This window comes from Chiloscyllium punctatum, chromosome 10 (assembly GCF_047496795.1).
Source record: "Chiloscyllium punctatum isolate Juve2018m chromosome 10, sChiPun1.3, whole genome shotgun sequence".
NCBI classification, from domain to species: Eukaryota; Metazoa; Chordata; class Chondrichthyes; order Orectolobiformes; family Hemiscylliidae; genus Chiloscyllium; species Chiloscyllium punctatum.
In genome coordinates this window covers 112,802,741-112,829,784 of record NC_092748.1, presented here as the reverse complement: position 1 = coordinate 112,829,784, position 27,044 = coordinate 112,802,741, and the positions used below count along the sequence as shown (strand labels likewise).

General features: G+C 45.7%; 2 protein-coding genes and 1 non-coding gene across 3 annotated transcripts in view; 2 read left to right on the top strand and 1 right to left on the bottom strand.

Annotated features, from left to right (window-relative positions):
* LOC140482445 (indian hedgehog protein-like) overlaps positions 1–5,582 on the top strand; it is a 72,923-nt gene extending 67,341 nt beyond the window's left edge. The window contains exon 3 of the mRNA XM_072579949.1: positions 3,417–5,582. Within this exon, the coding sequence (XP_072436050.1) occupies positions 3,417–4,078 (662 nt within the window). The 3' untranslated portion in view covers positions 4,079–5,582. The remainder of the gene's footprint in view (positions 1–3,416) is intronic.
* Positions 5,583–12,382: 6,800 nt separating this feature from the next.
* On the top strand, positions 12,383–12,454 carry trnae-cuc (transfer RNA glutamic acid (anticodon CUC)). The gene has a single exon. It is a non-coding gene; the product is annotated as a tRNA-Glu (tRNA).
* A 1,295-nt stretch (positions 12,455–13,749) lies between these two features.
* Positions 13,750–27,044, bottom strand: part of slc23a3 (solute carrier family 23 member 3) — a 90,714-nt gene continuing 77,419 nt past the window's right edge. The window contains exon 12 of the mRNA XM_072578335.1: positions 13,750–14,110. Coding sequence (XP_072434436.1) covers positions 13,821–14,110 — 290 coding nt within the window. The 3' untranslated portion in view covers positions 13,750–13,820. The remainder of the gene's footprint in view (positions 14,111–27,044) is intronic.

The following is a 27,044-nucleotide window of genomic DNA, read 5'->3' as shown; positions in this document are numbered from 1 at the left end:
ATTCTCTAAAAATACATACAGTAAGGCACTGTTCCCTATAATATGCACAAGACCTTTATCCTCTACTTCATACTGGGGCATTATAAAGTATGTCAGGACATCATTCCCTATAAGTCACAGTAGGACACGAGACCCTATAATATACGCAGTGACTGCTATTCCTTATAACACAGAATAGGACACTATTCCTGACAACATACACAGGTATGAGAGTGTGGTGCTGGAAAAGCTTAACTCTGATCTCCAGCATTTGCAGTCCTCATTTTCTCCAACATACACAGGTACTGTTATTCTCTATAATACTTTGTTCACTGCACCGGAGCACTTTATAATATACACAAGAATTGTTATTCTCTATACCATACACCAAGGCACTAGTCCCTGGAATTACACAGTGTCTTCTGTTCCTTGTGAAATATAGGGGGGGGGGGGGGGGTTGCTACTCATTTTCCTTTATACAGAAGCTGATACTCTCTATTACATGCACAGGGTCTGCTATTCTCAATAATACACTAGGTCTGATTTTTATTGTGCACATGGAGTTGTTCCTTTCTACAATGTCCACTATTCCTTATGGTATACATTTAGTTTCCTGTTCTCTTTAACATTTTTTTTGATTTAGATTCCCTACAGTGTGGAAACAGGCCCTTCAGCCCAACAAGTCCTCACCGACCCTTTGAAGAGCAACCAACCCTACATTTATCCCTTCACCTAACACTACAGGCAATTTGTCATGGCCAACGTACCTAGCCTGCACATCTTTGTGACTGTGGGAGGAAACCGGAGCACCCGGAGGAAACCCACGCAGACACAGGGAGAATGTGCAAACTCCTGACACAGATAGTTGCCCGAGGCGGGAATTGAACCTGGGTGTCTGGCGCTGTGAGGCAGCAGTGCTAACCACTGTGCCACCGTGCTGTCCCAGGCACAGGAGTTTCTATTCTCAACATGAAGGGTGTATTGGAGTGAGGTGGTAATGCCTGGACTTGTTGCTGGAGGCTGCTGCAGATTTGCTGCTTTCCATTCAGAATGTACTGGGGCTGTGTTTGGGAGTGGCCATAGGATCACCTGTCGTCATGGTTTCGCTGTTTGCACTTAACTTGAACAAACAGAATATCTGGGAATTATTCATTCTTAATACTTAATACTTTTTTTTATATTTCCTTCAGGAGTAATAAATAAAATAATTGAGAAATAGCAAGAAATATGTGAGACAGGCATTGAAGGATGGAGAACACAAGAGATAGTGAGGGAAAGACAGTGAAGGGAAGAGAGAGAGAGAGAAAGACATACAGTGAGGAAAAGAAATAGGAGAGTGAGCAAGAGAAGGGGAGAGGAGCATAAATGAATGAAGCAGAAGAGTGAGATGGAAATAGAGGGGAGAGATAGTGAGAGACATCATGAGAGAAGTAGCGAGGATGATGAGACAGTGAAGGAGAAGAGGAAAGAGAGGGAAATAGAGAGTAGAGAGAGGCAATGAGAGATTTAGGGAGCAGAAAGAGTGTGATGCAATGAGTAAAAATGACAGAGAATGAGAGAATAAAAAGCAGGTGCAGATAAGAAGGGAAAGTTAGAGATAGTGAGCTGAAGGAAAATAGACTGCAAACAACAGAAGCAAAGATGTAGATTTGGAGTGGGCGAGAGATAAACAGCATAAAATGAGAGATAGAAGAAGGAGATACAAGGATGAGGGGAGGAAGGTTGGAGAGGCAGTGATGGAGAGCGATTAATTGAGCTAATACTAAAAAGGAAGAGGCAGAGAGAAGGTGTTTTCTCACCTTATGGACTGTTGTCTCTATCTCTCATTAACTCTTCCCTCACCTGTAATCAGTCTCACTCTTTCAGACTTTCCTATCTATTACAAGTTTTTGAAGATGGCTAAAGAAATTACAAAGTCTATTAAAATGACACGAGTGATCCTTGGCCTTATATGTTTGGAATCATAGCATATGGAAGCTAAACCTTTTGGAACCAGTGATTTGGCCTCACCTGGAATATTGCTTCCAATTCGGGGCACATTTTCGGAAGCATGTCAAAGCATTGGTCAGGGCAAGGAGCAGACTTACCAGAATAATTCCAGGAAGGAGGAACTTTGTCAATGTAGAGAAATTACAGACACCATTTGAGCAGAGAAGGTTAAGGGGAAATTTAATTGAGGTGTTCAAAAACCATACAAGGTTTTGACAGAACAAACAGGGAAAAGCTGACAGCAAACTATGTGATTAATGGTCTGAGATTTAAAAGAATTGGCAATAGAATCAGGAAAGGTGCAGAAAATGTTAGTCATAAGTTTATGTCTGGAATTGCTTCTCTCAAAGGGTCGTGAATCTGTGGAATTCACTACCCCAGAGTGCAATGGACGCTGGGACATTGAATAAATTTGGATGAGATAGATTTTTTAATTAGTAATGGGTTGAAGGATTCTGGAGAATGGATTAGAGTGGTGCTGGAAAAGCACAGCAGTTTAGATAGCATCCGAGGAGCAGGAAAATCGACGTTTCGGGCAAAAACCCTTCATCTGGAGAATGGGCAGGGAGGTGAAGTTGAGATCGAGATGAGATCAGCCATGGTTGTATTCGATGGGAGAGCAGGCCCATGGGGTTGAGTTGCTAATTCCTGCTCCTAGCTCATACATTCTTGAAGAATGAGCTGCCCAAACATCTGGTAGAAGCAAATTCAGTAATAACTTTCAATTCAAACTGGATAGGTATTTGACAATTGAAGGTTTTGAAGGCGACAGGGCAAAAAAAAATGTGAGAGTGGTAACAATAATGTTTTTGCTCCCTCAAGTTAGGATTGGTTTGCTGGGTGGAACAGGGGTTTGTTTTAAAAGAAAGGAAGGACTGCAGATGCTGGAGGTCAGAGTCAAATAGTGTGGTGCTGGAAAAGCACAGCCAGTCAGGCAGCATCCGAGCTCCTCATCAGGAATGAAGCTCATTTGGCTGGATGGTTGGTGTGTGATGCTAACAGCATATGTTCAGTTCCTGCACTGGATGCCATTAATGTGAAGGATTCTCCTCCTCAACCTCTCCTCTTGCCTGAGGTGTAGTGACCCTCACATTAAGGCATCACTCATTGTCTTTTTCTAATGAGGAAGCAGCCCTATGGTCTGGGAAGAAAGACGATGGTGATTTGACTGAAGGATGGAATGGCCTCCTTCCTTGCTGCAGGATTCCACAATGCCTCTTGAGTAGTTCTTGTTTATCTGTTTTCCTCTTGCATCCTCTTTGCCCCTCTCATTCAGTTTCTTCCTTGTGTTCTCGCTTGTCCCACACTTTCTTTCTCTTTGCCTCTGTACCTCATTATATACAGACTTCCTTTGCTACAAATGCGTTCCACTTTGTCTCACGGTTACAAGCACGAAACTGAGAACTGGCACATATTTATTGACTAACATCTGACGTATCTCTTTCCAGATCATTCCATGGCGGCAAAGACTGGTGGCTGCTTCCCTGGAAACGCCAGCGTCCTGATGGAAGATGGCAGGAGGAAGAGAGTGTCTGACCTCCAGCCTGGAGACCGTGTACAGACTGTGGATCATGGAGGGAATGTTGTTTTCAGCAGCTTCGTGACCTTCCTGGACCGGGACCCCAGGGCGGTGAAGGTATTTCACCAGCTCGAGACCCTGGAGCCACCTCGCAGGCTGCTCCTGACGGCTGCCCACCTGGTGTTTGTGGCCGACAACTTCACATCGGACCCGGGCAAGTTCAGAGCCACCTTCGCCAGCAATGTGAGGGTCGGCCAGTACTTGTATGTGGTGGGCCATTCGGGCCATCGGCCGGCGAGGGTGACCGGCATCTCGATGCGCGAACTCGAGGGCGCCTATGCCCCTTTGACCCAGCACGGCACCCTGGTGGTGAACGGTGTATTGGCATCCTGTTTCGCGGCCATTGATGGGCACGGACTGGCGCATCTGGCCTTCGCCCCCCTTCGCCTCTGCTACCAGTTGACCTCCATCTTCGGTGGGGGCGCATCGCGGCAGGAGGGCGTGCACTGGTACTCCTGGCTCCTGTACCAACTGGGCAGGCTCCTCCTAAGCGCTGAGTACTTTCACCCGTGGGGCATGGCACAGAGCTGAGGGGCAGGTGGGGGAATTGAGTCTTTACGGAGAGTAAACTTGGGAGGTTGCAAGCTTAACGCTGGTCGTGCCTCTCCCATCCCCTACCAGTGATGGGTGCCTAGGGGTGAATCACGCGGGTGAAAGGTTGGGGAGTCCTCTGCTTCAATGGCCCCAAGGATCTAAATCATCACAAAGGACGAGGGATTTCGGGATGTCGCTTAACCTCCGTGGAGCCACCCCCACCCCCACCCCGATCGTCATTTAAAACAGGACGCACAGCAGTTCAGTGTTGGAATTTGCATCAATGGGCACTAACCCCAATCTTGCTTGTCTCACCTCTGACTGAATTACACTGGACCCTCCTTTGCTTCGTAGCCAGAGGATTCGAAACCTCAATGCTGGCTTCAACCGCGCAACGTACGAAACATTCAGAGATCATTGCACAAAGATGTGCAGGCATAATCTCAGACTCTGTTTCAAAGTCATGCATCCTGCCCATGTTCATGTATCATTTTTATCATATCTCTGTTACAAATCGCTACATCCCCATTTCGAATGAGAATTGCCTATGTAAACATGTCACACTGCAGTTGCATCCCCTGGCCACTGGTGGTGCTACAGGCAGTTTTGCTTAATAGTGTGGACCTGGGAATTTATAATTGGATAAAAATGTGTGTGCAGATGTAATTAATAATATAGATGTATGTATATCAGAAAATTACTGTTGTCGCAGGGAGAAGGCTTTAACCATACTGTCAAATCCAAGTGGATAGAGGTTCATGGCTTGACTCCTAATATTTACTTTGCTGCTGAAACAAGTGAATTAACATTTTCCTTATCAGTGTTTCCACATCATCAGATACTGAACTAAACAAATCAGATAGAAGCCTAGTGCTTAGCTTATGAGTTTCTGTTCACAGACATAAAAGCGCCAGTGCAACAAAATCTAAAGTTGCTAACTCTGGTTGGCAGTTATTCCTAGAGATTTCACAAACAAAGAAACTAGGAGCAGACCATTCAGCCCTTTGAGTCTGTTTTGTCATTCAATATAATCATGGCTAATCATTTAAATCAATACTGTTCCCTTTTTCTCCCCAAGGCTTTTAATCCCTTTAGCCCGAAGAACTATATCTAACTCTTTCTTGAAAACATTCAATGTTTTGGCTCAACCACTTTCTCTGGCATAGAATTCACAGGCTCGCTATTCTCTGGCTGAAAAAAAACTTCTCACGTGACTTCCTGTGGTTTTATCATGTGACTTCCCTGTCTCCCTAATAGGTCCATACCGCAACCCAATTCTTTCACAGCTAATAAATCAAAGTTTTCAGAAAAAAATGATAATTTTGTTTTAAATGGCACTATGAAGTGGCATGGTGGCTCAGCGGTTAGCATTGCTACCTCATAGTGCCAGGGATCCGGGTTTAGGTCCACAGTCAGGCGACTGTCTGTGTGGAGTTTGCACTTTCTCCCCATGTCTGCGTGGGTTTCCTCCAGGTGCTGTGGTATCCACCCCCCCCCCCCCCCCCCCCAGTTCAAAGATGTGCAGTTTAGGTGGATTGGCCATGCTAAATTGCTCTGTAGCATCCAGAGATGTGCAGGCTGGATGGTTTAGCCAGGGGAAAGACAGGGTTACAGGGATGGATGAGTCTGGATGGGATGCTCTTCAGACAGCCAGTGTGATTTGACGGGCTGAATGACCTGCTTCCACAATGTAGTGATTCTATGATCCCAAAGTCGGATCTTGTTGCGCATTAATTTTCAACAGAGTAAGTGAGCTTTGAAATCAAAGCAGAAAGTGCCAGAAACACTCAGATAGCCTGGTAACATCTATGGAGGGAGAAGCAGTGTTAATATGTCAGGTCAATGACCCTTCAGGTTCCTGATGAAACATTAACTTGGTTATTCTGTGTCTCTCTCTAAATGTACAGCCAGATTTGCTGTGCATTTTCAGATTGTCATTGTTATAGGCTTCCAGCATCCACCTTTTGCATTTGGCCTTCTGGGTATCTTGCAATCAGTGGGGTATTTATTAGTTCAGGTAAATATTTAAGTGCTGCCATCAGGCTGTACATCAGGCTGCATGACAATCTCAATCAGTTACAAATGACCAGGAGATAATCCTCAGGTTGGACCTATCTGTTAAATTACAGTGATTTCCAACACTGTACTGATGCCTGAGTCAGTAATTGTAAACTTAATCCCCGCTCCAGGATACCATAGAGACTAACATTTCAGTGCTCTACTTAGGGAGTGCAGCACTATCCGAGTTAGATGCCATTTTTTGACTGGCATTGCTGAAATTATAGTGGGCTGAGCCTTCCACAGTACTGTTCAAAATCTGTCCTCAGCTGTCCACAGATTAATCATATGTATCTGCAGAAGTAGCAGATACCTCAAACATGAAGCTGTGTCTACCCTTGCCCATGAGTAATGTCTAAGTATAATGGATTGGCCAATTAGCACAGAGATGAAGAAGAATGTGCTCCCTCAAAAGACCATGGATTTTAAAACTTACCCCCACACTAGAGAATCATGGACAATAAGTTGTCGAGTATCATGAGCAAGTTAGAGACAGGATGCGCAGCTATTTGGGAAGTAGACAGTTGGCTGCCATCTTGTTGATTGGTGGGCAGCCGGTTCCGAGGGATTGAATGGCCAAGTCCAACTCCTAAGACTTGAGGACACAGCCTCAGGATGACCCTTTAGAACAGAGATGAGGAGGAATTTCTTCAGCCAGAGGATGATGAATCTATGGAACTCATTGCCACGGAGGACTGTGGAGGCCAAGTCATTGAGTGTATTTAACTCAGAGATATTTTCTTGATTAATAACGGGACCAAGAGTAAAAGGGAGAAGGCAGGAAAATGGGATTGAGAAGCATACCCGCTCTGATCGAATGGTGGAGCAGACTCGATGGGCCGAATGGTCTAATTCAGATCCTATATCATATAGTCTTATTTCTTATGTTAAGCTTCAGGACAATCTTGCTTGGAAGCACCTATTTTGTGTCAGATTTCTCCATCACTGACAGGGAAAACAGGAGATTGTGAGTAGTTTTATGATGTCCAGGTGGAAAAGTTGCACCACACATGGCTGCCTCCAGTCAGCAGGAAACAAAATGGGAGATGGTGACAAGGACACAGCACCCAGGTGTCTTCCGAAGTGACACTGAGGGTCGTGGAACAGATCACTGGGCAAGTTCAGTGAACAGTGGAAGGTGCTGAGAAACGGTAATTTCACCATTTCGTTTCCTCGCTGACTATTGACTATACGTGATTCTGCCCTGTACCTCTCCCCATCCACTGGCAGTGCCATTCTGAGCCAATGACATGAAGTCACACCTCAATACACCCTCCCATCTGTGCTCACTCCACCAAGTGAGATGCTTCCATTCGCTTTTGCCAACTTCAAGGGAAAGATTGCCTTGTGGGACTGAGCATGTGCCTGAACGTGGGACTGAATGTGTGACTTGAATGGAAGACTTGAATGCAGGATTCAACATGTAACTAAATGCAGGACTAAACATGTGACTGAACATATGATAAATATGGGACTGAGCATGTGACATTGAACACAGGACTGAATGTGTGGCTGAATGCAGACCTAAGGGTATGACTAAACGCAAGACTGAGCATGTGACCAAATGCAGGTTTGAAGGTAAGATTAAACGCATGACGGAATGCGTAACTGAACGCAGGACACAGCCGCCTCACGCACCTTATCAAAATTAAATCTATATATAATTCTCTATTTGCAGATTAATGCCTCTTCCATGCTAAAGCTAATCTATTGCTCCCCAAAGACTTAATGATTTTATTTGATCTTAGAGAGAATATATATTTCCCTCGATTGCAATAGTTGAATCTAGTGTGTGAATTTACACACCAGCCATTGTGTGTTACTCATAAGATTTATTTTTGTACCTGTGAATTGTAATATAGAATTGTAAAAGTTGACTGTTGATATGAATTTTATTATATTATATATAGAACTACTATCAGTCTGTAAAGTTTTAATTTAAAAGATTTTCAAGAACAAAGATATTTTTATCCTGCAATGTTATTCTGGAATCTCCTGTGACTTTTATCTTAATCTTCCCATTGTACTTTGTTTGTTCTATTTAATTAATTAAAACTAATAATTGATCAGTGACAAGACTGGACTCATTCTCAAAGTTTCAACCTGGATAAGGATCGACGATTGTAAAGTCCTAAGATGCAGAGGTGTCTTTTCAGAACCATATGAGCTAACAGAATGTCATTCTTCATTTGTGAGGGGAATTGAATACAAAAGTAGAGAGGTTATGCTTTAGTTTTACAGGGAGCTGGTGAGACCACATGTGAAGTACTGTGTGTACAGTATTGGTCTCCTTGTTTCAGAAAAGTTATGAAAGCATCAGAGGCAGTCCAGAGATTAATCCTTGCAATGAGTAGGTTGACCATGAGAAAAAGTTGGACAGGCTAGGCTTGGAGTTGAGAAGGTTATGAGGCAACTGAATTGAAACCTTTTAAGACTCTGCGGGTTCTTGACAGGATTTATGTGGAGAAGATGTTACGTCTTATGGAAGATTGTACAACTAGAGGTCACTGTTTAGAAATGAAGCATTGCCCATTTAAGACAGAGAATCACGAGAATTATTTTTCTCCCAGAGGGTGAGTCTTTGGAACTCTCTTGAACAGTGATGAATGAAGAGCCCTTTGAATATTTTTAAATTCAGAAGTCACGCGACACCAGGTTATAGTCCAACAGGTTTATTTGAAATCACACAAGCCTTCAGAGTGCAGCTCCTATGATTTCAAATAAACCTATCGGACTATAACCTGGTGTCATGTGACTTCTGTTGTGGGACTTCAGACTTTGTGCACCCCAGTCCAACACTGGCACTTCCACGTCATGGATATTTATAAGGCAGAGGTGCATAGTGATTAATAGGGCAGGGTTAGGAGGGTGGGACAGTCAGACCAGTTTATTGAATAATGGAGTAGACTCGATGGGCTGAATGGTCCATTCCTGCTCCTAATTCTTTGTATGTTAGAAGAAAAGGAAAGGAGAGAATGTGCATCCTGCCTTGGTGTCCTCATTGCAGCATCCAACCAGCCCACCAGTGACTCCAGGATTGCTCCATCCACAGCCCTATTCCAGCGACTGACCAATTTATGGGAGGATGGGTTCCCCACATGGTCCTTATTCTGAGGTTTCAGCGCAGACACAGATTATCCTGAATGAGCCCGTGTGGTGATTATGCCCCACATGAACTTCCTCCAGCTCTCCTTCATGCCAGACTAACCACTTCCTTATTCTCTCATCCACTCCCTCAGCTTGGCTTGTGCCATACCTTCTCATATTCTCTCCCCTCCCTGCTCTTGTATAACACATCTGCATGATCAGGGGGAGGTGGGGTGTGCATGTGGGGCAGTGAGGAAATGGGTTCTGATCACAAATTCTGTAGCAGCTAGCATGTCCAAGAGCAGGCTGCGATGCCAACCCAGATCAAACAGCCCATTACATAAAGTAAATGGCAGAACCCTAAGAAGCAATAGCATGCAGAGGGATCTAGGCACACAAACCCATGTTTCCCTGAAAGTGGCAACACAAGAGGGTAAGATGGTCAAGAAGGTACATGACATGTTTGGTTTCATCGGCCAGGTCATGGAGTATAAAAATTGGCAGGTCACGTTGCAGCTGTACAGAACTTTAGTTAGACCACATTTGGAATATGGCAAACTGTTCTGGTTATTAGAGAGCTGTGATAAATGTAGAGAGGCTCACATTCTGTGAATGAATAAGAGAAAAAAGCAACACATGTTGCATGCAATTCTGGTCTCCTTCCTATTGGAAGGATGTTGTGAAACTTGAAAGGGTTCAGAAAAGATTTACAAGGATGTTGCCAGGGTTGGAGGATTTGAGCCAAAGGGAGAGGCTGAATAGGCTGGGGCTATTTTCCCTGGAGCATCGGAGGCTGAGGGGGTGATCTTATAGAGGTTTAAAAAATCATGAGGGGCATGGATAGGATAAACAGAGAAGGTATTTTCCCTGGGGTGGGGGAGTCCTGAACTAGAGGGCATAGGTTTAAGATGAGACGGAAATATATAGAAGGGACTTAAGGGGGAATGTTTCCACACAGAGGATGGTTCGTGTATGGAATGAGCTACCAGAGGAAGTAGTGGAGGCTAGTACAATTACAGCATATAAAAGGCATCAGGATGGGTATATGAATAGGAAAGGTTTAGAGGGACATGAGCCAAATGCTGGCAAATGGGACTACACTTGGATAGGATATCTGGTTGGCATGGATGAGTTGGACCGAAGGGTCAGTTTCATGCCGCACATCTCTATGACTCTATGACATGGAATGCTTGTTTAATCTAGGTCGTTCCTTGCGGAATGCAATGCAGTGGGTTGGATAGTGATTGGAAGGGAGTGGGGTGTGGGGATAGTGTGAGCTGAGAAGGAGAATTTGTCACAGCAACTTTAGAACTAGAGGTTACAGTCTAAGGATGTGGGATCGGCCAATTAGGACCTGGATGATCAACCATGATGGTGGAGTGGGCTGGAGATGCACAATGGCCCACACCTCTCCCTATTCTCTGTGTTGCTGGAACTAAACTCCATTCCTTTGCCACTCCGTAGATTCCCAAGCCATGTGCGGGATCATGTGAAAAGCTGCAAGATAATTCTTCCCATTCAAGATCCCCACCTGGAGGGTTGGACCAGTGAAGTATCTCTGAAGCACAGTTCAGGGTTGGGGGTGTTATTGATGACCAATTCAAAATCTTACTTGTCCTGCCTGTCTGGATTCCTCTGTTCCAACTCCTACGCACAGTTCAATCCTAATTCATCCTGTTCCAAGGATTCCATGTCCATTAAGGTTGCTATCCTGGAGGTGTCTGCCATCACAGGGTATCCTCCCACTACTTCCGTATGAGCATCACCGTCACAGCAAATCACCATCACAGTCACTGCCAATCTCCCACTGACCATCACTGTCACAGCCACTGACCATCCAATCTCCCACAGACCTTCGCCATCACAGTCACTAACCATCCAATGTCACACCGATCTTCACCATCACCATCACTGACCATCCAATCTCCTACAGACCTTCACCATCACAGCTACTGACCATCTAATCTCCTACTGACCATCACTGTCATAGCCACTGACCATGCAATCTCCCACTGATCATCACCATCACAGTCACTAACCATCCAATCTCCCACTGACCCTCACCATCACCGCCACTGACCATCCAATCTCCCACTGACCCTCACCATCACCACCACTGACCATCCAATCTCCCACTGACCCTCACCATCACCACCACGGACCATCCAATCTCCCACTGACCCTCACCATCACCACCACTGACCATCCAATCTCCCACTGACCCTCACCATCATAGCCACTGACCATCCAATCTCCCACTGACCTTCACTATCACAGCCACTGACCATCCAATTTCCCACTGACCATTCCTGTCATAGCCACTGACCATCCAATCTCCCACTGACCGTCATCATCACAGACACTGACTATTCAATGTCCAACTGACCTTCACCATCATAGTCACTGACCATCCAATCTCCCACTGACCCTCACCATCACAGTCACTGACCATCCAATCTCCTACTGACCAACACTGTCATAGCCACTGGCCATCTGATCTCCCACTGACCTTCACCATCATAACCACTGACCATCCAATCTCCCACTGACCTTCACTATCACAGCCACTGACCATCCAATTTCCCACTGACCATCCCTGTCATAGCCACTGACCATCCAATCTCCCACTGGCCTTCACCATCACAGCCATTGACTATCCAATGTCCAACTGACCTTCACCATTATAGCCACTGACCATCCAATCTCCCACTGACCCTCATCATCACAGACACTGACCATCCAATCTCCTACTGACCATCACTGTCACAGCTACTGATCATCCAATCTCCCACTGATCATCACCATCACAGCCACTGATCATGCAACCTCCCACTGATCATCACCATCACAGTCACTAACCATCCAATGTCACACCGATCTTCACTATCACCACCACTGACCATCCAATCTCCCACTGACCGTCATCATCACAGACACTGACCATTCAATGTCCAACTGACCTTCACCTTCACAGCCACTGACCATCCAATCCCCTACTGGTCTTCACCATCGCAGCCACTGACCATCCAATCCCCTACTGGTCTTCACCATCGCAGCCACTGACCATCCAATCCCCTACTGGTCTTCACCATCGCAGCCACTGATCATCCAATCCCCCACTGGCCTTCACCATCACAGCCACTGACCATCCATAGCTCCCTGGTGGTCTAGTGGTTAGGATTTGGCGCTCTCACCGCCACGGCCCGGGTTCGATTCCCGGTCAGGGAAGCAGTTGTCTGTAGCCATCCAAGCATCCAGCCCAGTCTCCTCACTGAGGAGTACACAGCAAATGGCTTCCTGGATAACGTGATTCAGTGACATTTAACCGTAAAAGTCAACATATCCACCTTTCACCTATCACTTCCCATAAAGGTGGACAATAGAGGCTGAAAGAAAACAAATTTCTTTCTTCCGTGGGAGCAGTGTCCAGGAGAATTAATTGTCAATTGTTGGGCCAGACCTGGAGAGTTGGCATCCCCTGTATCATTTTGAAATTATTGCCTCTGATTGGCACCATTGTTGGACGGCATATCACCTGACCTCCCATCTTACACCACCCCACCCAGTCAAATAGCCCCATCCCCACAGGTTAGATGTCACATTGTGGTAATATTGCCGGAAGAGTAATCCTGACACCTAAGCCAATGCTTTGGAGACACAAGGCCAATAAACACAATTAATGAATGGGGAATTGTAGGGCTCTTGTGACACAGTGGTAATGTCCCTACCTCTTGGCCAGCATATCTGGGTTCAAGTCCCACCTTCTCGAAGGTTGAATAGAAAATGTCTACTAGCTCATTGCAAAACAATAGATTGTATACCTGATTGCACCTGGCTTTTGTTAGAGGACAAAAGAAGTATTGAAAGTTAGTCTCATCTCAGTGATCCTGAACCCACTATTGCCCATCTGTTTTGCTAATGCCCTGTTTTAGGGAAGGAAACTGCCATCCTTACTTGGTCTGGCCGACATGTGACTCCAGACCCACAGCAATGTGATTGATTCTAAAATGGCCAACAAGCCACTTAACTCAAGGGCAATTAGGGACAAGCAACAAATGTTGCTGACACCCGCATCCCATGAACTAATAAAGCAAACAATTGGGGGCAGGTTAGCTCAGTTGGCTGGACAGCTGACTTGTAACAGCGTGGGTTCAATTCCCGCACCAGCTGTGGTTACCATGAACAGCCCTCTTTCTCAACCTCACCTGAGGCATGGTGACCCTCAGGTTAAACCACCATCAATTGTCTGTCTCTCTCTAAAACAATGTTCTGGCCTGATGAAGGGCTTTTGCCCGAAACGTCGATTTTGCTGCTCGTTGGATGCTGCCTGAACTGCTGTGCTCTTCCAGCACCACTAATCCAGTATTTGGTTTCCAACATCTTCAGTTATTGTTTTTACCCCAATGTTCTGGCCTTACTAATCTATGGTCTGGTATGACTATGATGACTTTCGTTAAAAGGAAACAGTGGAGCAATTGTTTTTTTTTATAACTAATGTACAAAAGTGTGCAAAGAAATGAAAGTTAAAAAAAAAAGTTTTGCTTTAATGATGCTATGGGTTAGTTTCTCTCCTGGGGTTTTATTCCCAACAGTGTCAGTCTTCGGTTTCTGAAAGGACCACCCCAAACCTGGAGGAGTCGACAGCCCCTACCTCCCCTCCACTTGCGAGAACCTCAGGAGTTGGGAGTAAGTTCTCAATCTCCTGTCTCTCTGCCACACATTCCTCTGTCGGTTCTGAGCTGGGGCATAGGTTGCAAAGGGGAAAGGACTTCACCCACAGGTACTTCTGGAGGGCAGGCGGAAGCTGATAAACCTTGATTCCATCTTTCGGCTTAGGTTTGAAACTAGGGAAGCGAGTCACCAAACCCCGCTCCTCCAAGGTTCCTGAAATAAAACACACACAACACTTTTTCAGCACATTGATTAACACCAACAACCCACAAGGCCTGTCTGTATTTACTCAGCACCTAGACTATACACAGACAGTGAATGCATCCCAACAAGATTAAATTCCTGCTCTTCTGAACCGAGGAAATGTTTTACCTCAGAATCACCCCCAGGCTCAGGCCTGAATCACCCTGAGGTCCCTCTCCACCTCATTTTCTCTGGGATTGAGTGAGAGAAACCCAAACCTCTAAAGGTTGCAAAGGGGCATTGATAAAGAAGTAAGCAGCCAAAACTGAGGTTGGATAGTATCCAATGGATGTGTGCATTCGGCTGCATGTACGGGTGTAAATGTACATCATTGAAAGTGGCAGGACAGGTGGGACATATGGTTAATAACATAGAAACATAGAAGATGGGGGCTGCAAAAGGCCATTCAGCCCTTCAAGCCTGCTCCGTCATTCAATAGACTCATGGCTGATCATTCAACTAAGTCCCCTGTTTCCTCCTTGGATCCCTTTAACTCCTTCTTGAAAACATTCAATGTTTTGGCCTCAACTGCTTTCTGTGGCAGAGAATTCCAGAGGCTCCCCACTCTCTGGATGAAGACATTTCTCTTCATCTCAATTCTCAATGGTCTACCCAGTTTTCTTAGACTGTCACCCCCTGGTTCCGGATTGCCCCATCATCAGGAACATTCTTCCCGTGTTTATCCTGTCTTGTCCTGTTAGAATTTTATTGGCTTCTATGGAATTCTCATTCTTCTGAACTCCAGTCATGACTGATCCAATTTCTCTTCATACGTCAGTACTGCTATCCCAGGGATCAGTCTGGTAAACCTTCAGTGCACTCCCTCCGTTGCCAGAACATCCTTCCTCAGATATGGAGACCAAAACTACACACAATATTCTGGGTATGGTCTCATTAAGGCCCTGTACAATTGCAGCACAACATTTAGTTTTGCTCATTTTGCTATGCAAAGGATGCTATTAAATTGTAAAGATTGCAGAAGACATTTGCAAGAATGTTGCCAGGACTCGAAGGACTGAGTTATAGGGAGAGACTTGACAAGCCAGGACTGTTTTCTTTAGGGGACTGACAAGGGACCTTGTAGGAGTGTATAAGATTGTAAGAGGCATAGATTGGGTGAATGCACTAAGTCTTTTTTCCTGGGGTTGGGAATCAAGGACTAGAGGGCATCAGTTTAGGGTTAGAGAGGAAAGAATAAAAGGAAACCTGGAGAGCAACTTTTTCACCCAGAAGGTGGTACGTATATGGAATGAGTTGCCAGTAGAAGTGGTTGTGGTACATTAACAACATTTAAAAGGCATTTGGATGAATACATGGATAGGAGATGTTTAGAGTGATAAGGGTCAAGTGCAGGGAAGTGGGGTTAGCAGTGGTGGACATTTTGGTCAGCACTTACAAGTTTGGGCCAAAGAGCCTGTCTGTGCGCTGTAGAACTCTATCCCTGTTTTTAATCCTCTCGTTATGAAGGCCAACATACCAGTTGCCTTCTTCACCGCCTGCTACTCTTGCAATAAAGCAGACAGAATGCTTGAGGGCTCTTGTGGCATTGTGGTTATGTCCTCACCTCAGAGCAAGAAGACCAAACTTCAAGTCCTACTTTCTCTAGTGGTATATCATACTATTTCTGAGCAAGTTAATTAAAAATGGCCTTCGTTCTATTAATAGAAGCATGGGTTACAAGAGCAGCGAGGCTACCAGTTCAGCCTGAGCTATGGCAATGTGTCCAGTTTTACGAAGGATGTGAAGGCATTGGAGAAAGTGCAGCAAGGATGGATCCAGAGATGGAGAACTTCAGTTATGAAGGTTAAGACTGTTCTTCTTGGAGGTAAGAAGGCTAATGGGAGATCTCTTAAAGATATTCAAAGTCATGAGGAGGTTGGACAGAATGGATAGAGAGAAACGGTCACAAATATGGAAATTGTTTGGGAAAGCTCAGCCAGTCTGGCAGCATCTGTGGAGAGAAATTAGAGTTAACGTTTCAGGCTGAATGACCCTTCCTCAGAATGGAATGAAAAGGCCAGATTTAAAGTAACTGTCAAAAGAAGTATGAGTGTTATGAGAAAGATGTTTTTCATGCAGTGCACTGCTTGGATGGAATGCACTGCCAAAGGGTGCAGTGAGGGTATATTCAATTGAGACATTCTAAAGAGAATTGGACTTTTAATAGAAAAGGAAGAATGTGCTGGGTTATGAGAAGAAGGAAGGAGAAGGGCACTAAGTGAATCGGAGAGCCAGTACAGACATGATGGGCTGAATGACCTCTTTCTGTGCTATTATAATTCTGTGATTCTACGATTTTGGCCCAAATGGCCAAATTGGTGAAAAGCCAAGAATTGTGGAGGAGCAGAGAGAGATTCTGGAGGAAGTTTCCAGGATTTTGAGCCAGCAGCAGTGAAGGAACAGTGATATATTTCCAAGTCGGGATGGTGAGTGGCCTGGGGGCGATCTTACTGGGGGTGGTGTTCCCATATATCTGCCACCCTTGTCCTTCTAGATGGAAGTGGCTGTGGTTTGGAAGATGTGTCTAATGAACCACAGTGAAATTTTGCAGTGCATCTTGTAGATGGTACACACTGCTGCTACTGAGCGTCTGTGGTGGAGGGAATGGATGATTGTGGAGGTGGTGCTAATCAAATTGTCTGCTTTGCCCAGGATAGTGCTGACCTTCTTGAGTTTTGTTGGAGCTGATGGCATCCAGGCAACTGGGCAAGTGTTGCATCATCCTCCTGACCTGTGCTTTGTAGATGGTTGACAGGCTTTGGGGAGTCAGGAGGTGAGTTACTCACTGCAGGATTCCTAGCCTCTGACCTGGTCTTTGTATCCACCATTATTTATATGGTGAGTTCAGTTGAGTTTCTGGTCAATGGTAACCCCCAGGATGTTAATAATGAGGTTTCAATGATGTCGATGCTATTGAATTGGTGGCACAGTGGCTCAGTGGTTAGCATTGCTGCCTCACACACCAGGATCTGGGTTCGATTCCACCCACAGGTGACTGTGTTTGCACAGTTACATATTCTCCCCGTGTCTGTGTGGGTTTCCTCCGGGTGCTCCAGTTTCCTCATGAAGTCCAAAGATGTGCAGGTTAGGTGAATTGGCCATGCTAAATTGCCCATAGTGTTCAGGGATGTGTAGGCTAGGTACAAAAGTCATGTAAAAAGGTAATAGGGTAGAGGAGTGGGTCTGGGTGAGATACTGTTCGGAGGGTCGGTGTGGACCTGTTGGTCCAAATGGCCTGTTTTCACACTGTAAGGATCCTATTTCTAGGGATGATGGTTAAGTTTTCTTTTGTTGGAACTGATCATTGCTTGGCACTGTTGGGAGCAAATGTTATGCACCTTTAGTCAGCTCAAGACTGGATATTGTCCAGGTCTTGCTGCATTTGCTGTAGTTTCTGAGGAGTCGTGAATGATGCTGAACATTGTGCAATTATTGGCAAAAATTCCTACTTCTGACCATATGATGGAGCGAAGGTCATTGATGAAGCAGCTGAAAATGGTTGAGGCCAAGGGTGCTGCCCTGAGGGAGTCCTGCAGAGATTGATTCATTGATAGATTTATTGTCACGTGTACCTACGTGTGACGAAAAGCTTTGTTTATGAGCAGTCCAAGCAGATCATAGTAATCAAGGATGTACAGACCAGAGGCTGTAAAAAAAATTAGACAGAGGCATGCAGGTTACATTGCACGGGGAGTTTGCGAGGTAAGCTCAAGGTTAGCAAGATCAGCATTTTTTTTAAGTTAGAGAGTCCATTCATCAGTCTAATTACGATAAGAAAGAAGCTGTTCCTGAACCTGCTGGTGTGTGTGTTCAGGCTTCTGAATCTTCTGTCCATTGGAAGAGGCTGTAGGAGATCATTATCAGGGTGGGAGGGGGTTTTTGATGATGTTGGCAGCCTTTCCGCGGCAGTGAGCCATGAAAATGGAGTCCATAGATGGGAGGTTGGCTCCCGTGATGGTCTGGGCTGTGCACACCACCTTCTGTCGTTTCTTACATTCCTGGGCAGAGCAGTTGCCGTACCAGGCTACTATGCACCCAGACAGTATGTTTTCAATGGTGCATCAGTAAAAGTTGGTGAGGATCCTTATGAACATGCTGAATTGCTTGAGCTGCCTGAGGAAGAAGAGGGATTGCTGTGCCTTCTTGACCGTTGCTTCTACGTGGGAAGGCCAGGACAGGTTGTCGGTTATTGTCACTCTGAGGAACTTAATGTTCTCCACCCTCTACACCTCCATTCCATTGATGGAGATGTCCTGGAGCTGAGATAACATCGAACAACCACTACCATGCCATGTATGACTCAAATCAATGGAGAGTAATGCCTCTGATTTCGACTGAGATTAGTTTTGCTCGGGCTCCTTGATGCCACACTTGGTCGAATACTGCCTTGATGTCAAGGGCTGTCACTCTCAGCTCCCCTCTGGAATTCGGCTTTCTTGTCAGCTTTGAAGATGGGGAGGGGAGTTGTATGTGGGATCTTGCAGTGCAGATTGGCTGTTGGGTTCCCTTGTCCATGTTTGAACCAAGGTTGTAATGAGGTCAGGAGCTGAGTGGCCCTGGTGGAGTGAGTCTAGAAAGCTACTCAGATAAAGGGCAATTAGGGACGGGCAACAAATGAATAAAAAAATTCTGGAGTCCTGATAGGTGCTGTGTCAATGCAGATTGTTCTTTCTTGACTTTTATTAATTCAATGCATTTCTCCTTGTGTTTGCAATCTCAAGTTATCCCTCAGCCCTCTTTGCTCCCAGATATCAGTTTCATAAATGCTATAATTTTTGTCCCATCCTTAGCTTTTGTTTCTTTACAAACCTCCCCTCCCATCCCTCACCCCACTCCATGATCCTCAACCCAGATTTTGTTGTTGGATGTGAATTGTGGCTGTGAATTTACTCACTGTGAGTTGGAGGAAGGTTTTGCCTAGAGTTGCCATGCGAGGATTAACTTTTAACTTTCAAAAGTTGTTTCCAACACAGATTAGTGCCCGGAGTGACTCAAGCAGAGGTCATTCCAGGTGCTGAGGCTGATAACGATCGGAGCCTCTCCTGTTTACACTGGAGTCTGACAGGGACATGGTTCCAGTGAGAGATTAGAAGCCAGAATTGCACATAATACTTGAAAACTAACTGAGGTCCGTGAGGCATGTAACCTCCTAACACATATCCACCGAGACCAGCAGCATCCAGTATCCGAGTTCTGGTTCACAACCATAAAACACACCCCTGGGATATTGCATTTCTCCTGATAGTTCACAATCTATAGTGTATTTGTTTGTGTGTGTGTGTGTACCTGTCTGTCTGAGTGAGTGCATATATGTGTTGTGAGTGTGGGTGAGGGAGTTAATCTGCCTGTGAGAGTGTCTGTGAGTGAGTGCATAAATGTGTGTGAGAATGTGTGTGAGAGAGTGTGTGTGTGAGTGAGAGCATGTGTGAGTGAGAGTGCGTGTGAGAGAATGTAAATATGTAAGAGAGAGTGGGTATGAATGAGAAGGCGTGTTGATGAGAGTGTGTGTAAGAGAGTCTGTGTGTGTGATATTGTAAGTGAATATGTAAATGTGTGTGGGAGAGAGTGTGTGTGCATGAGAGAGTCTGTGTAAGAGCATGTGTGTGTATGAATGAGTGTGTGTGTGAGTGAGAGTGCAAATGCATGTGAGAATGTGTGTGAGTGTGAGAGTGTAAATGTGTGTGTGTGTGTGTGAGTGAGAGTGTAAAGGTGTGTGAGAGTGTGCGTTTGTGTGAGCAAATGAGACACCTGAAGTAAAACCAGAAAGTGCTGGGAAAACCAGGTAGGTCTGGCAGCTTTGGCAGAGAGTTAACAGAGCCTACCCTTGTAAGGTTAAAGTGTCAGGTCAGCCTGCCTCCTGATGGTAGGATAACTTCTTTTTCATTCATTGTAGCATGTGGTGCATTGCTGACTGGGTCAGCGTTTATTGCTAATCTGCTATGGTGGGATTGGAACCCATGTCCAGAGAATACAAGCCTGGACCACAGAATTACTAGGTCCAGATGCATTACCATCATGCCAAACAAGCTCTCTTAGAAGATTTAGCAATTTATCACCAGAAATGTGGATTTTGGAAGAGAGAGAATAAAGGAAGGGAAACTAACTGAAAGCTTGAGTGTTCTTTGGAGCCCAGTGGGGTCAGAACAGTGGAATCTCAGTCTTATACTGATTTGGATCAACTGAACACAAATGGATTCCGCAGCCACTGAGTGCTGTAAAACCAGCTGAGCAAGGGTCACCAGTCCTGAAACCTTAACTTTAATTTCTCTTCACAGATGCTGCCAGACCCGCTGAGCTTTTCCAGTGATTTCTGTTTTTGTTATGTGTTTATCATGCAGCTTTAACATGGTTAGAATGTCCCAAGATACTTTACAGAAGTGTTTGCCAAACTTAAATGAACTCTTAGCTTTGCAACGTTAAAGATTTTTTTCCCATCATCGTCATTCTTACACTTGGTCCCTAATATGTGGACTGAGGGAATGGTGTAGCTTACCACCTTGAACTGACTCCAGTTAATTGAGGTGGCACCATCATGGTCATGTCATTTGAAGAAGAAATCCAAAATCCACAGCCCGTGATGTGGTTTCAAATCCCGCCAGAGCAGATGGTGAAATTCAAATAAAAATCTCAAGTTAGATGCTAGCCTAATGGTGATGGTGATTGTTGTAAAGATTGACCTGGATCACTCCTGTCCTTCGAGGGAAATCTGACATATCCTTCCCTGATTTGGATTACAGGTGACTCCTGACTCACAGCAATGTAACTCACTATTAACTGTGTTCTGAGCAATAAATTATGCCTTAGGCAGTAACACCCACATGCTACAAATGAAAAAAATGCTGCCTTTGTGCAGGTTACTTGCCTGTTGTGAATTTAATACAAAGTGACCTTATCTGTGTTTATATTGTGGCATCATCTCATTCTTGTCAAACTTTGAATGTTTGATATTTGTAGCTTAGTCATTGTCCATCATAGAGTCATACAGATGGACAACACAGAAACAGACCCTTTGGTCTAACTTGTCCATACTGACCACATATCCTAATTTAATCTAGTCCCAATTACCAGCACTTGGCCCATATCCTTATAATCCTTCCTATTCATGTACCCACCCAGATGCCTTTTAAACATTGTAGTTGTACCAGCCTCCACCACTTCCTCTGGCACCTCATTCCATACACACACCATTTTCTGAGTGAAAAAGTTCCCCTTTGGACATTTTTATGTCTTTCCTCTCTCACCTTAAACCCATGCCTTCTAGTTCTGGACTCACCTAAAAGGGAAAATGACCTTGGCTATTTACCCTAACCATGCCCCTCATGATTTTATGAACCTCTGTAAACTCACCCCTCAGCCTCTCCCTATAGCTCAAACTCTCCATCCCAGGCAACATCCTTGTAAATCTTATCTGCATCCTTTCAGATTTAACAACATCCTTCTTATAGCGGGGAGACCAGAATTGTACACAGTATTCCAAAAGTGGCCTAACCAATGTCCTGTATGGCCGCAACATGACCTCCCAGCTCCTATACTCAATGTACTGTCCAATGAAGGCAAGTGGACTAAATGCCTTCTTCACTATCCTGTTCACCTGTGACTCCTTTGAACTCAGTCCATTTTACTCCCTCCCTAACAGCAGTGTGGGTGTCCCTACACCAAATGAACATCAGTGGTTCAAGAAAGCAGCTGCCTATCACCTTCTCAAACCAAACTAGGAATGGGCAATAAATAAACAATGCTCCGCCTCCACCGTATCTGCTCCCAGGAGGACCAGTTCCACCACAGAACACACCAGATGGCCTCCTTCTTTAGAGACTGCAATTTCCCTTCCCACGTGGTTAAAAATGCCCTCCAACGCATCTCGTCTACATCCCGCACCTCAGCCCTCAGACCCCACCCCTCCAACCGTAACAAGGACAGAACGTCCCCTGGTGTTCACCTTCCACCCTACCAACCTTATCATAAACCAAATCATCCGCTGACATTTCTGACACCTCCAAACAGACCCCACCACCAGGGATATATTTCCCTCCCCACCCCTTTCCGCCTTCCGCAAAGACCGTTCCCTCCGTGACTACCTGGTCAGGTCCACGTCCCCCTACAACCCACCCTCCCATCCTTGCACTTTCCCCTGCCACCGCAGGAACTGTAAAACCTGCACCCACACCTCCTCCCTCACCTCTATCCAAGGCCCTAAAGGAGCCTTCCACATCCATCAAAGTTTTACTTGCACATCCACTAATATCATTTATTGTATTCGTTGCTCCCAATGCGGTCTCCTCTACATTGGGGAGACTGGGCGCCTTCTAGCACAGCGCTTTAGGGAACATCTCCGGGACACCTGCACCAATCAACCACACCGCCCCGTGGCCCAACATTTCAACTCCCCCGCCCACTTTGCTGAGGACATGGAGGTCCTGGGCCTCCTTCACCGCCGCTCCCTCACCACCAGACGCCTGGAGGAAGAACGCCTCATCTTCTGCCTCGGAACACTTCAACCCCAGGGCATCAAGGTGGACTTCAACAGTTTCCTCATTTCCCCTTCCCCCACCTCACCCTAGTTCTAAACTTCCAGCTCAGTAACTGTCCCCATGACTTGTCCGGACTTGTCCTACCTGACTATCTCCTTTTCCACCAATCCACTCCACCCTCTCCTCCCCGACCTATCACCTTCATCCACTCCCCCACTCACCCATTGTACTCTATGCTACTTTCTCCCCACCCCCACCCTCCTCTAGCTTATCTCTCCACGCTTCAGGCTCACTGCCTTTATTCCTGATGAAGGGCTTTTGCCCGAATCATCGATTTCGAAGCTCCTTGGATGCTGCCTGAATTGCTGTGCTCTTCCAGCACCACTAATCCAGAATCTGGTTTCCAGCATCTGCAGTCATTGTTTTTACCTAATAAATAAACAATGCCTACAACCCACGAAACGAAATCAACAAATTTACTACTCAACAAAGATTCTGAGTGGACATTGTTGGTGCAGTTGATATGTATTGCCCAGGAATTCAGTCAATGTTTATAGAACAATACAGCACAGAACAGGCCCTTCGGCCCACGATGTTGTGCCGAACTTCTATCCTAGATTAAGCACCCATCCATGTACCTATCCAAATGCCGCTTAAAGGTCGCCAATGAATCTGACTCTACCACTCCCACGGGCAGCGCATTCCATGCCCCCACCACTCTCTGGGTGAAGAACCCACCCCTGACATCTCCCCTATACCTTCCACCCTTCACCTTAAATTTATGTCCCCTTGTAACACTCTGTTGTACCCGGGGAAAAAGTTTCTGACTGTCTACTCTATCTATTCCTCTGATCATCTTATAAACCTCTATCAAGTCACCCCTCATCCTTCGCCGTTCCAACGAGAAAAGGCCGAGAACTCTCAACCTATCCTCGTATGACCTACTCTCCATTCCAGGCAACATCCTGGTAAATCTTCTCTGCACCCTCTCCAAAGCTTCCACATCTTTCCTAAAGTGAGGCGACCAGAACTGCACACAGTACTCCAAATGTGGCCTAACCAAAGTCCTGTACAGCTGCAACATCACCTCACGACTCTTGAATTCAATCCCTCTGCTAATGAACGATAATACTCCATAGGCCTTCTTACAAACTCTATCCACCTGAGTGGCAACCTTCAAAGATCTATGTACATAGACCCCAAGATCCCTCTGTTCCTCCACCTGACCAAGAACCCTACCATTAACCCTGTATTCCGCATTCTTATTTGTTCTTCCAAAATGGACAACTTCACACTTGGCAGGGTTGAACTCCATCTGCCACTCCTCAGCCCAGCTCTGCATCATATCTAAGTCCCTCTGCAGCCGACAACAGCCCTCCTCACTGTCCACAACTCCACCTATCTTAGTTACCAGAATGTGGAACACTCTCCCACAAGAGGGTGGTTGAGGTGAATTCAGTGTAAAAGCATTCAGGGGAAAGGACAAACTTTTTAAGGAGAAGAGAATTAGGGGTTAAGAATTAGGTATGGATGACGAATCTTGACAATAAATGCTGACAGGGACTAGTTGGGCCTAATGGCCTACTCCTGCACTGCAGACCTGACATAAAAGGATCTGACAGTCAATTTGCACAAACCAATCCCCTCCAAACAGCATCTGTTTTTCGACACGATAGACAAGAAACAACTACACCTGGGACAATAGCTTTGCTCCTTTTTGGAATTGTATCGAATTTCAGTAAGGAAGGCAGAGAAGCTATTGATAAAATACCTCATCCAAAAGGTGGCACCACAGACAGTGCGGCATTCCCTCAGTGAGGGAGCTGCTGCAGAGTATCCCGGCCTGACCACCTGATGCGCAGCCACCAGGGTGGAATCAAGACAATTGAGGATGTGCGAGAGGCCTAGAGTTCAGAGGAGAGCGGAGATTTCGGTAGGTGCTCTGAAGCAGGGTCACTTTAAGTTGCCAAGATTAAATGACCCATTGACCGCCCTCACCTTGTTTGGTCTCCTTGGTGAGATGGTTGCTGAGATATGGCCATTGTCACATGCTAACAACTGCGGAGACACGCAAAGCTACGGGCCAAGTGCTGGGAAATGGGATTAGCTGATCGTTTTTGACTGGCACAGACTCAATGGACAAATGGCTTTTTTCTGTGCAGTAGACCTCTAGGACTCTATGGCCCAGATTTATTGACTCCACAGATGAATGACAAGGATGTTGCCAGGGTTGGAGAGCTTGAGCTATAAGGAGAGGCTGAATAGGCTGGGGTTGTTTTCCCTGGAATGTTGGAGGCTGAGGGGTGACGTTATAGAAGTCTATAAAATTATGAGGGGCATGGATAGGATAAATAGACAAGGTCTTTTCCCTGGGGTGGGGGAGTCCAAAACTAGAGAACATAGGTTTAAGGTGAGAGGGGAAAGATTTAAAAGGGACCTAAGGGACAACTTTTTCATGCAGAGAGGGTGGTACATGTATGGAATGAGCTGCCTGAGGAAGTGGTGGAGGCTGGTACAATTGCAACATTTAAAAGGCATCTGGATGGGTATATGAATATGAAGGGTTTAGAGAGATATGGGCCAAATGCTGGCAAATAGGATTAGATTAATTTAGGATATCTGGTTGGCATGTATGAGTCAGACTGAAGGGGCTGTTTTTGTGCTGTACATCTCTATGACTCTATGCTGCCAGATTTGCTGAGTTTCTGAATTCCAGCATCCGCAGTTCTTTGGGTATTTTTTATTTCAAGAGGTTGCCAGGGCTGGAGAGTTATGGAGATGGGGAGGTCAGGTTATGGTGTGGGGAGGGGGGAGGGGGGGGAGTGGGGATGGGGGAGCTGCTGAAAGCAAGGATGAGAGTATTGAAATCTAAGATATGGGCAGATGGAAGGCCAGTATTGATCAGAGAGTACACAGCACATTGCCGTACAAGAATGTAGAACTTCCAGCATCAGTGAAAAGATAAATGACTGCTGTTGCCTTATTCAGGATTTTCATGGCACCCCCTCAATGCACCCAGACTCAGACCCCACTACTCACCCAGCAAGCACACCCTTCTCCCCTGAACAACCTCCCCACATTTTCCAGTTCCCACACAAATCTCCCTTGCTGACTCAGGTCAGTCAATTGTCAGCTGGGTAAGTATCTTTCTCATGCAATTAGGGACGTTAATTTTTATTACCTTGTACAAACATGAGGTTGTCAGCAATCATAAAAGATTGTTCTGGTTCACAGGGCCCTGGGTTTTACAGCACCCTTCCCTCAGCATTTAGTCAGCCTGTAACTGAATGTGCATCTTACTACACAGTCTCTCTCTCTCTCTCTCACACACACACACTCACTCACACAAACATTCACAGTCTCTCTCTCTCTCTCTCTCTCACACACACACACACACACTCACTCACTCACACACACACATTCACAGTCTCTCTCTCTCACTCTCTCTCTCTCTCTCACACACACACACACACGGTCCCTCTCTCTCTGTCTCGCAGACACACACACACACACACACACACATTCCCAATCAGCTGGAACAACTTCTCTTTCTCCTTTCTTTTATTATGATCGTTCAGGGCCTTGGGGGTTTGTGAGGGAGCGATAAAAACCAAGAGCCCTAATCGCATCGGAACGATTCTGCTAAAGCGCCAGGAGTCTCAGAGAGAGCAACCAAGAGGCACGGTGAACTTTACGCACTTCAGAGTTTCCCTACATGCCCCACCCACCGTGGCCGCAGTCAAAGGGGCGCAGAAGACCCTTCCTGCCTGAACCTGGCTGAGGCAGATGGACAGCCGTGCAGACAGATTTAACTCAATCCAGCAACTGCTACACAAAGAAAACATCACACTCACATCTCCCCTGTCCTTCTTATATGATCGGGATTTTGCAGAAGAGTGAGACCTGTTGTTGAAGATTTTTGTCGTGGCCTGATCAGGACAAATGCAAGAGTGCCAAATTTCAAACAATCAGCAATTTATAGGCCAGGAGGAAAGAGTGCTGTTTGGTTGGAAAGTTGACTCTCATTGGCTGAGGCATTGCCATGGAGAAAGCTATGGAGTATCGTGGGCTACTGGTTAATTTGAGAGCATTGTGAAGCTTAAACTTGTCCCTTTTGTGGTGACTGGAATGAGGGCCAGGTGGATCTCATAGAATATGAGTTCCCTGATTGGGGCTATTAACCTGGTCCAATCAGGGAGCCCTGGCTGACAGACATAAACAGGAATCTGAGATTCCCCTCACTCTAGGGACTAGCTCCTCGTGAAGTGCTTATGCCCAAAACATTGATTTTCCTGCTCCTAGGTTGCTGTCTGATCTGCTTTGCTTTTCCAGCACCATATCTTGACTCTGATCTCCAGCATCTGTACTCCTCACTTTCTCCTGGTTCTGAGCTGCCTGGTCAGAGTCCACGTACTGCGCATGTGTAAGTAAAG